General features: G+C 38.7%; 1 protein-coding gene across 2 annotated transcripts; it reads right to left on the bottom strand.

Annotated features, from left to right (window-relative positions):
- Window positions 1-306: 306 nt before the first annotated feature.
- On the bottom strand, window positions 307-11653 carry LOC143138034 (uncharacterized). 2 transcript variants are annotated; one of them, XM_076298440.1, is made up of 7 exons: window positions 11531-11653; window positions 8227-8562; window positions 2611-2700; window positions 2497-2529; window positions 2263-2400; window positions 1395-1542; window positions 307-1116 (listed from the first exon to the last, which is right to left on the bottom strand). In XM_076298440.1, the coding sequence occupies exons 2-7, from the start codon at window positions 8375-8377 to the stop codon at window positions 1008-1010; spliced, it is 669 nt and encodes a 222-aa protein (XP_076154555.1). In that variant the 5' UTR covers window positions 8378-8562; window positions 11531-11653; the 3' UTR covers window positions 307-1007. The 2 variants fall into 2 exon arrangements, with proteins under 2 accessions (XP_076154555.1, XP_076154556.1); XM_076298441.1 differs by having other exon boundaries at window positions 8227-8509.
- Window positions 11654-17166: the final 5513 nt, after the last annotated feature.

Genomic DNA, 17166 nt, shown 5'->3' with positions numbered 1-17166 from the left:
ACCCAGGCCAGCTCTGTATCATCTCTCCCCTCTGAGAGAGGCTGGATCATCTGTATGCCATATGTTTTGCACATTGTGTATATATTTTAATGGATGTACTGTAATGCATATTTTTATACATGTTTACGCATCCATGAGCTCTTCTGTGTAAATAGTTCTAAGGGATGGAAAGAAAAACAAAATGAAACAAAAAAAAAACCGATCTATATATGCTGTTATGTGTCAATAAAATTTGATGTACTGTGAACGTGATGTTTGAGGGAATGTTTTTATTTCCAAAATTGTAGATGAATGTGAAATGTGTCTGAGAAAGAAAGAGAACTGTGAGGTCAAAGATCCATTAATTTCAAAATACATGGTTTGCTAATGAACAAATGTGTGCCCAAACTTAAAAAGTACTGGCAATACATCAAAAACGTTACGGTTCAAAAGCCTGTGAACATTAAAATCACATCAGAAAGGGTCATTCATTCAAAAGAATGTACATTTTTTTGTTTCACAATTATTCCAAGTAATAGTAAATGTTTACTTAAAGGTTTCTGTTCCAAGTGATACTGAAGTTTACAGTGGGGAGGTTATTAATGACTAATCTTTGCTCATTGATGCAAGCAATTTTATTTTAAGCATTTGTATTTGTTTCAATGTTGTGCACATGTCAAGGACAGGTTATTCCAGAGTGTTCAACTGAATGGCATACTCTCATCGGATTGAAACTAAGGTCATAGACTCGACAGGAAATTGCCAGTCATAAAAACACATCATCCTTCATAAATCACTATGTACACGTGAGCATTCTGGTTATTGCTGTGTTCCAAAGAAGCCTATTATCTAGGTCCTCAAAGGTCGAGTTATCACAGGCACTGGCCATTTGCATTCACTGTCCTTAGGTCACCCGATCAGTTTGTTTCAGGAAAACTTCCAGAGACCACTGGATCGCCTCCCATCGCCAACAGCCATCAAATCGCCTTGAGCCCACCTCTCTGCCCAGCTTTGTCCCAGAGCCCATCTCAAAATCTGAGTACGTCATGAATCTTTGCGTTACAGTTGGGACAGTAATGGCTGATGTCCTTCCATCGTTTTGCACAGAATGGGATGAAGCAGCACCCAAGCACACACCTGTCGAGAAAATAAAGCAAGCCTTTTAGATCTCATCAGCCCAAACAAAAATGAAGCCTATTTAAATGCAGCTGGCGTGGGCTTTGAGGTTACGTGTGCAGGGATCTTTGACGCTATGGGGATTACGTCTGTCCTAAACTATAACATTTTTCTCAATGCAGATCTCTGTGGCAAATTAAACCACTTGCTCTAGAAATGGTTGCTGCTGTGGTCTTGGTCATGATAGCCACAGAATGATGACAGTCTTCTGTGCATCACCCTCTACGTAATGTACGTACCCAATGGAAGAAAGTGTGACACACAGAATCCAGGAGGTGCTAGTCACTTCGTGCTTGACGACTGTGCGAACGACTCTTGAGCAAGTGGAGCAAGTGACCCAGTCAGGATCCCAGAGAAGTTTGTCCTGAGACACCACTGGCTGGATGACTCCACAACAGACAAAATAGCAGTAAGCATCAGTTAAAACCTAGATCAGCCTTCTGCACCTCAGCAATGTGCATTTGGTCCAAACAACTCTTCACCATCAAGCAAAGTGAGCTTACTTTAAACGACTTAGTATGACTTACTTTAGTTAGTAGTACGACTTACTTCAGTCGTAAAATATTTCTACCAAAGACAATTTGTAGAATTAAATTGCTCCTTTCCGTTTTTTTTTAACAAAACAATTTAGAATACACTGATATGTTGCAACCATATTTATACCATAGTTAAGATATGAGCCAGTTTACAGCTTGTGTGTGGACCTTTGATATTATTTAGCAGTGCATTACAGTTGTTTTTCCTTTCCAAAGCCATCTATTAGGCCTCTCTCATCAGTGAAATGTTGAAAAGGCATCTTAGGTGGGCATACAAGAACTGATCCTTTAATGGGTGAAGTTTTCATTATGACCATATTCTTTGCTAGAAGATGATAATCTGAAAAAGACTCAATCACAAGTTCAATCGAATGTTTCCTTAAGTGAAAAAAAAATCCTTTCTGACTTGGCAAATACCTATATTCCACAACTGAAAATGACAGATAATAACATTCCGACCAGCAGTTCACTGTGTGAATTATACTGCGGAAAAAAGCCTTCTGATAGTGTTGGGAGGTCACTTTTACCCACCAATAACCAGGCAGAGGGATTAAGTATGAATTTTCCTTACTGTTTTCTGGTGGCTCAGTTTCCTCAGGTTCCGTCATATTGTCGTTTGCCTCTGGTGATGGTTCCTCTAGTGATGGTTCCTCTAGTACAGCATAGTCCGGCTCTGGAATCATTTCCTGAGGTACATGATAGTCTGGCTCTGGAAATGGTTCAAAGAAAACTCTTCTGAATCAAGCATGACTCCAGAATGAAGTAATATTGTGCCTTAGCTATATTTGCCTTTAAATTGTCCTACCTGGGAAAATCGTCTCTCCAAACAGTCGTACATCTGAGAACGAGACAGCTGTTATTAATATGTAGGGTAATGGGAAGATACATGAGGGCAAAGTACATTTAGAACATGTTTTACCATGAGGGTCCTTTTGAAGTTTTCCACTTTTGAGCACTTCTGTCTGTCGTCTTGTTATTTCTTTAAGTTCTGCTTCGATGGTGTCCAGTTCTGGTGGTGCACAGATTTCACATTTTAATTAATTTTCTCCTACATGGTGTTTATCTCAAATCCATTTGATTATCCACTCATGTCAAATGTTACAGGCTCTAGTTACTGCCTTACAGTTTCATATAAAATGGTCTGCAACTAAAGATTATTTTCAAATAATCACTTGTTTAGTTTCTAAACAATCTGAAATGGTAAAAACAAAACAAAAAAAAAACATGACCAGTGTTTCCCAAAGCACTAAAAAGACATTTCCCAAGATGTCCTCAAATCCCTTGTTTTGTCAAATACCAAAGATAACAGGCTTGTTCAAAATTAAGAATTGAATTGAGAAATGACTCCTAAATTCCAATTCAATTCATGAATTTGATTTGGGGTCAAAACAGGATCTAGAATTATACTAAAATGGAATCCACTATCTTGAAATCTCCTGGCTTCTTCTTCTTATTATAACCTTTTTTCTTTTTACCCTTTCAAAAATGAATGCGACTCTAACCGCTTCACGTACAGACATGTTGAAATAACCGTTGTCTACAGTAGGTCTGGAGTTGGACAAGAGAGGTATTTCTTAAAAGTTTATACTTTTTGAGAAATAGGGGGTTAAAAATGTCAAAAAGCTCATTTTCCCCCCATAGACTTGTATGGCTGTGATGTCCTAAAGCCAGCTGCGCTCGTTAAGCTCCCAGAGAAGTTCCCAGGCTAATCAGAACACTGGCGCAGGTGTCACCTGTGAACTGTCCCAGCGTCTAATGCATACAATCTGGCGCTCCCTAAAACGACACATCCTGGATGTGACAATTGGACTCATGGATGTGACAATTGGACTCATATTGGTAAACAAAATGCCTTAAAGTGGGGGCAAAATTAGTATCAGTGAATTAATTTGCATACATTTTAATGTAACCTCTGTCCTCTGAATACTGAGAAATCCTCAAATTGCATATAATCAATTTCATCCTAAGAATACAAGCCATTTTATCAGCGTTATGGATGTGACATGAAATGGACACACTTTTGTGAGAGATTACAGGTTTTCTACAAACTCTGTGAATTTTGAAGGAAACTGCCGAAACTATGATATATGTAGCATGAAGGAGACTTGAATGAACACAAAAGGTGTGTTTTTGAAACTATGCGTCATTTTCGTAATGCATTATGTAGGAAAAACTGGCGTTATGGATATGACGGTTTCACGTTATGGATGTGACGTGTCTGAACCAGTCCTCGACAAACTACATAAAACACATAATTAAGTAGTGAATTTTGATATGAAATAATTGAAATAGTAATCATGAAAAACTAGCAATGAAAGTATTGCTTCCTCAGTGTCCACTAAGATCCACAGGAAGAATCAGGACAAGTCATTTAAAATATAAAAAAGGAATTAATTTTTTTCTTTTACCGTCATCAATTTTGGTCAGTGATTCCCGGGTTACTGAAACACCAGGGAACATGAAACTTGGTGGCCACTCCCCTAAATAACTAGCCCTACCTGAACCGTTGCACCCAAGAAATATTTATGGTATGTTAGTCTCAAGAGCCCGCATTAACCTAACCCATACCCACTCATTTGTGATTTGCACACATAAAGTACATGCACGCGCACGTGCACACATGCACATGCACACACACGCACACACACACACACACACACACACACACACACACACACACACACACACACACACACACACACACACGCACGCACAGTCGCACACATGGCAAGACAGGCAAGCACACACACTCATAAACACATACAGACAGGCAAGCACACACACACACACACACACACACACACACACACACACACACACGCACGCACAGTCGCACACATGGCAAGACAGGCAAGCACACACACTCATAAACACATACAGACAGGCAAGCACACACACACACACACACACACACACACACACACACACACCCACATGAATGCAGACACATAAACACACACACACAGGCACGCATACGCATGTGCGCATGCAAACACATGCACACACACACACACACACACACACATAAACACACAAACACAGGCACGCATATGCACATGCGCACATGCACACACACAGACACACATAGACACACAGACACACTCTTATAAACAAAAGCAAACTGACATATACACACACTCATTTACATGCACATGAGTTGCAGGAGTAGGAGATGGAGACAAATTGACAAGCGTGATTTATTTTTGCGAAGAGAATATGCAGGACTGAGAGGCGGTCATATATTGTACCGCTATGCGGTACATCTAGTTTATTGCTGCCGTTACTCATGTTACTCTGTGGGTATTAGCTACAGAGGACCTGACACTTGATCGAAATTATTTTTATGACCTTTTCTTGCTCCAGACTAGATGGAGGCTTAGCTCCATTTACATTGAAAGTGTATTCTGTCTTTCTTGCTTTGATCTATTCAATGCAGATGTAGGTGTGAAATGCTCCCCACTGGGCACCTTTTGCTTCTACCATCTGTTCCACAAGCTCCTTTGTTTTATCTTTGGGTAGACAAAGACCCTGGGTTAAAACTTTAGCTGAATTATATGTTTGTGTTATTAACTGTAAATGTATTCATGTTTGGTATTATTTTATAGTCTCAGTACAAGGAGTACAATGAATTAAGTGTAAGAATGTTTAGAACATCTTGTATAACATTTCTACCTGAGGAGCCTGCCTAATATGTCAATGGCAAATAGGTGTGTGTAGGTGTGTCTGGGTGTGGCTGACTGAACGGCGGGAAGAGAAAGCCAATCACAGGACGTTGTATCTATGACATCCTCTTGAACCACACCCTTGCAAATTGAGCATAAAAAGCCAATCTCTTCCGGTAGTAGTTAGAATGGTAGTCGATGCTCCTGAGCTGAAGGCTGTATTCTCCCTTGACGCGCGTTATTGTAAAGTAAAGCCTGAATCTTGGATATCTGGAATTCTGCCGAAGTCTGCTGTGTTTTTGTCAAGTAATTATATCCACCCACAATTACTTTCACACTTCAAATGCTGGCATATCGCGTCATTTAAAATGAAACTGTGTTAAGCAGACATGAATGGCAGGCTGAATAGATCTGCAACAGAAGGAGGTTGCTATGTTAACTCCAGCTGCAAAGTCAGCCATCTTCACCAGCTAACACGATAATCCAGTTACTGTACAACAACAGTATGACAGTTACGGGAAGATAATCGCTCAAATTTTCAGATTTTTACTTGAAAATAGGCTATGGCTAGGCTAATCACTGGAGGTATTTTATAGGGCTGTCAATCGATTAAAAAAAGTAATCTAATTAATTACATACTCTGTGATTAATTAATCTAAATTAATCGCATATATGATTTTTGCTGTGAAAGTATTTAAAATATTTAAATTCAAATGAATAATTGAATAATCAGCATTAGTGACATTAAAGTTCAAAAACTCTTTTATTATTATTTTAATAATGGCCATAATAATCTATGATATGACCTAATATGCTGAGGAAATAAATTCAAAAGTGCTTCGGGAAGAAGTTTTTTTTTTTTTATCACATACATTGCAGAGGACTTTATTTTAATCAACACCATCAAGCCGTTTTTGAAAAGTAAATGTTCCAATCAATGATCTAGGCAGCACATTTTCTTCTCTCTCCTTCATTTTACAGTACATCTGCGTTATTTTTTTTAATCAGTTATTTTTTCTCAAATTAATTAATCGAAATTAATCAGTTATTTTGACAGCCCTAGTATTTTAATATTATGTTTGTTTTGCTAATGCTTAGGCGAGGCCTCCCTGTGGTTTTGATCAACCTAATAATCTTTGAAATGTCAATTGTAAACACTTAGGTGAAATGCATTGAAACTGACATGCCACCAGAACAGACGTTTTATCGGCTTTGAGGTATAATAAAGTCTCCAGTCTTGTAAATTTACATAATGTAACATCCATAACGTCACATCCATAACGCACCATTAAAGGTTTTAAAAGTAAGAAAGGGGCACTACTTGGTCATCACACTTTACATTGATATAAATCAGCTTTGCACAGACACTATGGACATTGTCGCATCAACACTGTATGTGTAGCATAAACTTTTCCTATAAAACGTTATGGATGTGACATGGCCATGGAACTTGCTGACTTAAAAACAAAAGCCTTACAAGTAAGGAGTTGCGCTCTTAAAGGCAAGCTGAGCATAGACATTGCTCTACCATTCCCTTGTCAATGTGGAATTTGTCAAATTACACAATTTGTTAAAACCTTGGGTCCATTTATCCACTTTTTAAATATGTATAATATTACCATGTGAAAAATGTTGTTTCTGTATGGTTGCACACCATATTTATGATGTAAAAAGAGTGTCATTCTCCATCAAATTCAATCAGATCAGTTACAAACAATAAAATATAGACCTAAATGAAGATTTTAACAACAGTTCTATTTGCGTATGCACAACTTTTTTTTCCATGGTAAGGATGACCTTTGCATGGAATTGCCCTTAAGTGTTTCCCTTCTGTCAAAATAAGTCACAGCCATATCTCATTCTTTGCGCATTATATCTCCAGAACGGCTTGACGCATATGCTTCAAATTTGGTACAAGTGTTTGTATGGACTCAAAGATGTGAGTTGATGTTGGAGGTCAAAGGTCAAAGGTCAAGTCCATGAATACTCTGAGCACGATATCTCAAAAATGTCTTGACATACATGCCTGAAATTTGGTATGAGTGTTTGTATGGACTCTAAGATGAAGTGACTTGATGTTAATTGATGATGAAAAACACCTTGAGTGTTATATCCCAAAAACGCCTTGACACACAAGGTTTTTTGGTACGAGGGTTTGTATGAACTCAAAGATTAAGTGATTCAATGTTTTTTTTTTCAGGAATCTCCCTACCAACATTAAGCCAGCAGCTTTCCATCCACTATTGTAATTCCTCTGGCATTACATTTCTAGTTACAATTCAAATTTGAATTAAAGGAATGAAATGAAATTCGAAGAAATTCATATACATAATTCATATACATAAGGGTAGTGTTTAACAATGAAGCTTCACAGTATATGTCAGATATGATTGCATCAAACACACAACTTATAACTTATAACAGTAACCAATTACATTTCCAAAGTAACCTTCCCAACACTGAATGTATGTGAGATTCAACACATTCTTTCTGTTGTGTGACTTGTGGAATTGCTTTGAATTGCCATGAATTTAATTCCACTTCCTGTCTTTCCAATTTCAATTCAAATTCAACTTCCTGTGGGCCGGAGCCAATTCAATTCAAATTCCAATTCATGAATTGAATGGAGTCCAATTCTAAAATTCTGAATTTTGCACAAGCCTGAAAGATACTGTATTCAGATGTAAACCAGAAAATATTTGATCAATATAACCAATGAATTGTTGCAGCACTAATTCAGCCCTTTTTGTTGTCTAAACTTAATCCTGTATGTTTGTGAAGGGTCAGTGAAATATTTCTCATTTTCCACTGGACTGTCTCTCATCAGGCGAGAAAGCTGGTGGTCATGGATGTGTGATGTGGGTGCTGCTGACCCCCAGTGTTGATGCTCTCCTCCGGGGGCGCAGAGCTGAACTCCCGGGCTTTGACCAGCAGGCCGCGGCGGTGCTGCAGCTGCTGCTTCTTGAAGGCCATCAGCCACAGGGCCTTAGAAGACTGGTCCCTCTCCAGCTCCTCTCCGGACATGCTGCAGGTGACGACGGTGATGGAGGACAGGTGAGAGAGCAACACAGCTCATACCAGGATAGAGGAAGTCACGGTGGTGATGTTGGTGGTGGTGGGGAGCAGGAATGCAGTAGGCAACTTCAATGGCGCTTGCTTGTGGTGGAATCGAGGACAATGTATAAACTCCACAGTCAATTGCTTTCCAACTACAAAAAACATTTAAATGTTTCATCAAAATAACCAGGGTGCGATTTGTAGGGGGGGATGGTGAGGATTTCCCCCCCTCTGGTTTTCCTAGCCTTACCTCTGCTACATTATTTTTATCGTCGGGGGGGACAACATTTATCCCCCTCTGCCCCTCATATTGATTAATGCTACTTCATATAAGTAAAGCGCTGCAACGTGAGAACAGTCTAGTAGGCTAGCCTACATAATAATCTGACATCAGAAACGCACCATCACCGTCAGCACTGATGCTGCTGACAGTGGCTGCGTGATAACTTCATTTGGCCTTGATCGTGCAGGACATTTCAGAATGTCGAGTGTGTAATCCATCATAAATGGCTAGGTTCAATGGAAAAGTTAGCTGGACAAATAAAAGAAAACGAGAAGGATTCAGTGAAGCATAATAATGTTTTAGAACCTTCAAAATTAGAAAACTGATGCAACTGAGATGGAGGACAACTGCACGTAGAGTAGAACGTAGGCCTATTGTCCGAAGGAACTTATATTAAATAAGGAGATATTTGCTGAATGTCACAAAAAGTGTTACAGAAATTGCTTCACCTGCAGTTTGCGGAGGACGAACGAGAAAGCACTTGTTTGATAAATCAGCCAGTAGTAGACAAATAACTTTTAGAAATAATCTGTAGGCCTACTGCAAAAACGAATGTTGGTGGATATTTAAACTATCTAGCGCAGTGGTCCCCAAACTTTTTCTTCCGAGGGCCAGCTCACTATGCCTGGCTCTAAGAGAGGGCCAGAGACTCGGAGTATATCAACCATAAATAGCTTAGTGCTGTGAACAACAGCAGTCTACCTTAGTTGAATATTCCATTACATTTAATAATCACTAGAATTTAATACCATTGCTAGCTGTGTTTATGATGCCACCATTCCATATCAGTGTAAAATGTAGCTCAAATGAAATAATACTAATAAAAAGACTCTGTTTCTTTGCATACATAGCTCAAGTTGTGAACAAGCAATATCCTACAAATAATTTAAAGTTATCAAACTATGAGAGTTTTATGAAGTGCTGGCAAACACATCTGAAATGACCACCATTCTAATTTTCACTCACCTGATGAGAACTTTGAACTCTATGTGAACATTTGAACGTGTGAATTAAAAATAGAAATAAGTATCCCAGAAAGTCCCAGAAATATGACTTGAATAGAAGTTAGTTAGTTATTAACAAATAATTGATAAACGTTTAGAATACTTTGAGCAATGATGCAGTCAGCGATAGGCCTCTTACATTGTTTACAGGTAGGCCTACATTTCATTTCATTTTCGATAGCAAACGCGAAACAGCGCCAAAACAACCACCAGTGGACAAAAAGAGTATTACATGAATTTTCCCTCTGTCGCACGCACGCTATTTGTTTATCCAGCAACGCTTTGCAAATAACGATGTCCACAGACAAGGTAGAATATTTTGCATGACTTTTGAAAGTATGATGTATTGCGACATCAGACGCAAGTCAAATTTGTAGTTTCTTATGTCTCATTCCATCGAACTACAGATCCGCTACCCGATCTGGCAAACTTACATAGTGCGGTTATAGCCGATAGAGGGCCACGAAGCGAATGCAGAATTGCCGTTCACCCTGTTACGAGTTGATGAACCACTGAAACGATTTTGGAAACATTATTTTAAGGTATAAAAAACTCTTTGGTGTTGCTTTAAGACTTGCCATAGAGAATTACGGAGGTTATAGTTTGACGATGTCGTACTCCCGTGCGGGCCAGATGCTATATACCACGGACATGTTTTGGGGGGCCACCCAAAATGAGTTGGCGGGCCGTATTCGGCCCGCGGGCCGTAGTTTGGGGACCACTGATCTAGCGGGTGTTTTAACAGCTGCAAGAAATAGAAGCTTCATGGTCTTTATGTTCTGGTTCGTAAATAATTTTCATAAAACTTCAAGTTGCCCTATAACTTTACTCTCCAAACTCTTTACTGCACTGTAGGCAATTAACTAACAGTATGATAGGCTATTTATTTTCTGTAGGCTACAATAAACACATTTATTTTTTCAACTTTTGCAATATTACGCACTTGGCTACTGAACGCAAATCAGCAGGAGACAGAATGCACGTAGCCTACGCAGCGTGTAGCGCAATGTGTAGGCTATTTGGTTACCAACTAACACTGTTAGCCAATTCACTAACTTAAGACTTCAGTGCAATCATATACAACGTTTTTTTACACAACAAATACAGAAAGGATGGAGGCAGCAAAAGTAGAGAAGTCATTTCAGATGGGGCAAGAACAAGGTGAATTTGTATGCTTGTCAAAACGTAGTCCTACCCTGCATTAGAGAGGCTGATCATCATACAAAGCACACTCGCTGTTTAAAGTCATACACCACAGTAAACTAAAACTAAAATGTTACAAAGGTGGCAAAAATAATATAGGGTATTATTAGCCATGACATTACTAAGCTATGAATCGTTCGTTCATTTAAAAAAAAAAAAAAAAAATTTGGGGGGGGGGGGGGGGGTTTACAAACTTATTCAAAATCATCCCCCCCTCTGGTTTTTACACAAATCGCACCCTGAAAATAACCAAATAACCCTGAAACCACAGTTGAAAATATATGTTGTATATGTGACCTCGGTTTGCTTACACACTGATATCCGATATCCATTAGACAAAAATATGCTCTCTCCTGTTTTAGTAATTAAAACACTGTTATAATATCCTGTTGTGTTAACACTGCATATTATAACTGAGGTTTCATGAGACTCTCCAAAAACAAAAGAGAGTTAGGCAACTAATCAACTAGGCCTAATGTTAGACCAAACAAGATGAGCCAAGATAATTCTAAAGATAACCAGCAATGGAGAGGAATATGAAATATACAGTAAAATGAACAGAAACATGTCTGTCTACACTCAACTTGTTTTCTTCAGCATTTCTAAGACTTCTATTGCACATAACATTACCTTCCGAGTTTCTGGTACGGCACAGCTCTGCGGATTAGGCTTCCTCTGTATTAAAGTCCAAAAACTGAAGAAAAGAAGCAGAGGAGAGAGTGTGAGCGCTCTGAGTGGGTCACAGCAAATTGCAACTGGTTTGTTTGTCCTATTTGACGGTCGTAGGCTACTCTCTGAGTCCAAATACTGTACATAAGCAAATCAATAAAACATTTGCATGTTATGCCTAGTGCCATACCAAACAAGACAAAGGTGCATTGTCTAGTGTTATTGTTGCAGGTTGCCAAAAAAGAGCTATTGGCACATAGTCTTGTATCAAAATCCTTCATTGTGTGCTATTGTTTCCATCTTGATCAGTCTGTATGTTATTTTTCTTCTCTAAAAACCGGTAGATGTTCCACTCCATCATTTATGACTCCATAAAAGTGTGGCAATTTGCATGTTGTTTGATGAGAGCATGTTATTGCCATGGTTATTGTATTTAGCAGACTTTTTTTTGTCGAAAGCGACTTACAGAATATGAACGTAACAAAAGTTCAAATTAACAGTTTTTAGTTGATAAGCCTACATAAGCAGTATAGTACTTACAATAATATCAATAACAATATCAAATAACAATAATGAAAGTAAAGAAAAAACATAAAGATACAAACCCTGTCCCTTCATTGTGACGTACTGTTTTGGTACCGTCGTATATGTCGTATATCGTTTCACAAAACAATAACCAAGGCAAAGTTTATCACAGAATTTTTGGTAGCAATTGTGCTTCATAGGCACTGAACAGCATCTAAACCAGAGAGGGTTGAAACAGAGCAAGTTGAAAAGCCTACATTAAACATAATAGTTATAAAATTACATTATTAAACATTATAATATATCATATAATAATGTATAACATTATTAAATATCAACAATAACAAATAATGAGTGTTCATATTATAGCAACAAATATTTAGTAGGCTACAACCCATAACTCATTTGTAGTTGTTGCCTGTATTTTGCCATGTCACTGTCCAGTAGCCTACAGTAATTTTTAAAGAAAAAGTATTGCAAAAGTATTCAACCCCTTCAATATTTCCTCTTTTATTGCTTTAATTAGTGGTATCTTTGTCCATTTCATTTGGCGTTTTTTGCATTAAATTGCAAAAATCCCTTCTCTTTAATGTCAAAGTGAAAGCAAATTTCTACAAAGTAATGTTAATTGATTTATATTATATAATGCAAAATAAACGATTGCATAAATATTCATCCCCTATAAAGTGACTGACCTAAATCAACAGCAGTTCTGTCAATTGGTGCTAATTGTCTCAAAATTATTGAAACGGGGATCGCCTGAGTGCATGTGTATAATATAGAGATATAAAGACACCTGCATCTGGAAGGTCCAGTCACTAGTCAGTCAGTGTTCCTGGCTATAATTCCACCATGAAGACAAAAGAACACTCCAAACAGCTCAGAGAAAAGATTAAAAGCATAAGTGAGGGGATGGATACAAAAAAAAACTCCTCTGGAGTTCAGTAAAATCCATCATTAAGGAATGTAAGGAATATGGCAAATGTGCAAATCTGCCTAGAGCAGGCCATCACCACAAACTGAGTGACCGCTCAATAAAAATAATGGTGGGGGAGGCCACCAAGGCATCTATAACAACTTTGAAGACGTTAAAAGCTTCAGCAGCTGAGATGGGAGAAGCTAAGCATCTGCCGAGTTCTTCGCCAGTCAAAGCTCTATAGGTGAGTGGCAAAGCTCTTATTAAATCTCGACTAAAGTTTGCCCAAAGACATGTGGGAGACTCCAAGGTCAAATGGAACAAGGTTCTATAGTCTGAGACCAAATTGAGCTTTTTGGCCATCAGACTAGATGCTATGTTTGGACCACAGCACATCACCAAAAATGCACCATCCCTAATTTGAAGAATGGTGGTGGTAGCATCATGCTGTGGGGATACTTCTCGGCAGTAGGCCCTGGAAGGCTTGTAATGTAAATGTAAAATTAATTCAGCAAAATATATATGGAAATCCTGGAGGACAATCTGATTCAGTCTGCAAGAGAATATGACTTGGGAGAAGATTTACTTTCCAGCTAGACAATGAGTTGAAGCCTACAGCAAAAACTACACAGACATAAGACAGCAAGGTGAATGTTCTGGAGTGGCCGAGTCAAAGCCCAGACCTCAATCCTAGAAAATCTGTGGCTGAACTTGAAAAAGGCTGTTCACACCCAATCCCAACCCCTTCCATCCATCAGAGAAAGAGAGAGAGAGAGAGAAAAAGATGAGGACTGTGATCTTGTCCCTCAATAACATGGGGAAGAAGAGGAGGACCAAAAAGATTATCGCAGATGAAAGTAAAACATGAAAATGAAACAAACAATCCAGAAAAAATTTACAGAAGACAAAAGAAGTATAGAGACAACAAAATGCAGTTTGCATCTAACCAGAAGTGCAAAAAAACAGAAAAGTGCAATGTGATATGATATACACAGTTTAGGCAGGTGGTGCATAAACAGTATAAGATATATAGTGCAGTGTAGTGAAGAAGGTGGAATGGTTTCCAGTAATATAAATGAACTATATGTGCAGTGTGTTAGCAGTAGCAGAGCATTCTCGCCGCGCGACAGAGCGTTTGAGTGCACCTACCGGCACGGGAGAGGTATGACTCAACTTGTGAAAGTTAAGGTAAGAACATATATTAGCTCTGATTTTGGGTGGCGTGTTCCTTTAAGAGCAGAATAGATATGGATATGCAGTATGAACAATGCATGAACAACATGTACAGATATGTGCAGTGTATAGCAGTAACATTATAAGAGCAGTAAAAAATAATATAGATATATGCAGTGTATTAAATTAACACTAATATTATTATAAGAAAAAAAGAATATGAATGAAAATGAAACAACCCAGAAAGAGAAATAAAACCATCTAGAATAATGAATACCCTTTATTTCCTAGATTTGGTTAGGTTTACCCTAAGTCTGATACTACAAGTGTGATTTGTTAATTTTTTTATTTATTGTGTTAACCTTTCCATACAAAAACAGTCTATTCGTCCACCACAGTGAACATGCTGTAACATAAAAAAAAATGTGTAAAAAAATTTAAATAATGATTGTAATTTTTTTTTTTTTTATCCTAAATCACAACAAAAATTGGAGGACACTTTAAACTAGGCCTCAGGAGTGTTCTGAGCACAGCCCCATGCAAGGAGAGGCTCAGGTGTGTGGATGAATAAGGGGTTGAGGCGATGAGATGCTGTGATGATCCTAATTGCAGACATATCCTATTTCCTATAAAACACTATGACTACTAAATAGATAGCCTACCTCAGGGCTCTTCAATTGGCGACCCGCGAGGTCATTTGTACTGGCCCTTTAACAAAAATGTAATCTCTAGCAAGCGCATGAGCTGTTCTCCACTCTTGCATCTCTCGCTCGCTTTAGTCCTGCAGACACTGCACCAGCCCATTGCACAAGTTAGACTACATTACAATTCATTACATTTGTACATTTATAAGCTGAACATAAGTGCCATAGTTTAGTTTCAACCTAAATTGGCACGTTGGAGTTTATTAACTACTAATATTTAACAGGTTGCACCACACAAATAGTTTCTGTCAACAATATCGCAAAAAAACACGGGCACAATTTCTGCAAAACTTGGTGGAAAGGTGGAGCAGATCCGACTCAAAGGGAATTTCAAAGTATCTCTATATAGTAGCCTTGCTATTGCCGATGTCCTTCATTTCTTCACGTCTTACAACTTAAACAAATGCAATAATAGTCTAGTGAAGTCAGAAATTAGCCTGTCTAAAGGCCTCTTGGAAATCATGTGGCATGTTACATTAAATGCGCACTCAATTGCGATTCGAAGCAAAAAGTAGCCTATCACTGATAGCCTAACGAAGGTAAATTGCATATTTGTAAATCGACGGCAAAACGTTAAAGTGAATCGTAGACTATAATAACAAAAGAAATTAAAGGAGATGCACCTCCGTGCATGGGGTAACGTGAGGTGCGTCAGAAAAAAGATGGGCCTGTCCCTCTCAAAACATGTTAAAATAGCGTGATTAGCAACCAGAAAATTAAAAAAATCCCGGGGAGACACCCCCGGACCCCGTGTTATTATTATTAGGCTATTATGACTGGCCTGCCCCCACTGCTAAAAAAATCACGGTCACGGTCATCTCATTTAAATGGTGGGAACGTCAAATGTAACAAGTAGGCCTATAAGTCAGAAGAGCTTGGCCTACATATGCGACTGATTACACATTTAATTCACCTGAACAGTGTTTGAATCCTGTTTGTACTCACTGGATATCTTGGAGCAGTTATTAGCTGCTATATATATAGCAAAGCACAGATTCCATTTTTTGTTATCTGTTATCACAGATTTCATTCCATATTAGCCACCAACAACCGGCTAATGATGTTGTTATGCATGTACAAAATACAACATTTGAACACCAATATTGCTGAGGTTGTACTTCATTGTATATACAGCTGTTAATGTGATTACTCATATTTCAAGCCGCATTTCTCCGGCCCCTCAGTTGTGATGCTTTCCATGAACTGGCCCCCATTACAAACTAATTGAATAGCCCTGGCCTACCTTATCGATATAGAGGGAAATCGAGTATGGTTGATCATTTTGATAAAGGCTATTTATTGCATTTTCTTTTATTAAAGGTCCACAAATTAAAAAAGACTTAGCACATTTTCTTACAGAATAGGCCTAGGCCTACCTGCTGTGGGCCTATGGTTGTGCAGTTGAAGTAGGCCGCTAGGCTACCCTGGCTAAATGGATTTACTGGAATTACTTACAGGGGCCAGGCATAAAAGCAACAACAACATATTGGCAATTCTATATATTTAGTGTGTTTATTGAAAATAAACGTTTTGAAAATAAAGCCTTTCCATTCATCAACAATAATAGCGGGTTCAGGTTATGTAATATCCGACGTGGGTGAACACATCTCTGTTCCAGGCGGTTTGTAGAGTTATGCAGCCACAGCAGTGTCGCCAAACGGTCTCCCAGGCCTCCATCACCTCGTAGGTCGCCTCCAGAATCTGGTACCGGGGCTTGGGGTCGACGGGTTTGGCCGGGGCTAGCACAGGTTGTCGGGCGTGTGGGGTCACAGTCTTCTGGCTTTGCTTGACTGCGAGGACCGCAGACCTTAGAACCTTGGATACGGTGTCCGTGGCCAACTGGTGACAGGCCCAACCGTTAACAAGATCCATTACTTTGGACACAATAGCGTCGGTAAGTTGGTCGAGAAGAATCATTTCAGTAGTCGTCGCAGGAAAAAGAATAAAAGAAGAAGACGTTAAGTCGTAGAAGAATAAAAATTGCGAGCCGTGTCGCTCTTTTATAATATTCCCTTGATTGTGACGTACATTTTGGTACCGTATACGTCATATGTCGTTTTACAAACAAATTTTGAGAGGATCTTTGGTTGAGAGTGGTCTGATCCTAAATTGTAAAAGATAAAACAACATATTTTTGTGATGGTTATGGTTATGCGATTTGGCAGACACTTTTGTCCAAAGCGACATACAAATAGGCCTAACAACAATACAATAGTTAAAATTAACAGTAAACAATTACACTGATACAGAAGGGCAGTGTGGAGGTGCAGGGAGGATCA

This window comes from Alosa pseudoharengus, unplaced genomic scaffold, assembly GCF_046254945.1.
Source record: "Alosa pseudoharengus isolate Yale_2024_CS ecotype anadromous, Long Island Sound unplaced genomic scaffold, YU_APseudo_1.1 YU_APseudo_1.1_scf_21, whole genome shotgun sequence".
Taxonomy (NCBI): Eukaryota; Metazoa; Chordata; class Actinopteri; order Clupeiformes; family Clupeidae; genus Alosa; species Alosa pseudoharengus.
The sequence above is the reverse complement of the archived record's forward strand: the minus strand, read 5'-3'. Positions and strand labels throughout refer to the sequence as shown.

Coding starts and splice junctions, on each gene's coding strand:
- LOC143138034 (XM_076298440.1), bottom strand. CDS start 8,377: ATGTCCGGAGAGGAGCTGGAGAGGGACCAGTCTTCTAAGGCCCTGTGG. Junction 1,543..2,262: donor AACTGAGCCACCAGAAAACA/GTAAGGAAAATT, acceptor TCTGTTGTGGAG/TCATCCAGCCAGTGGTGTCT. Junction 1,117..1,394: donor GTCACACTTTCTTCCATTGG/GTACGTACATTA, acceptor TTTTCTCGACAG/GTGTGTGCTTGGGTGCTGCT.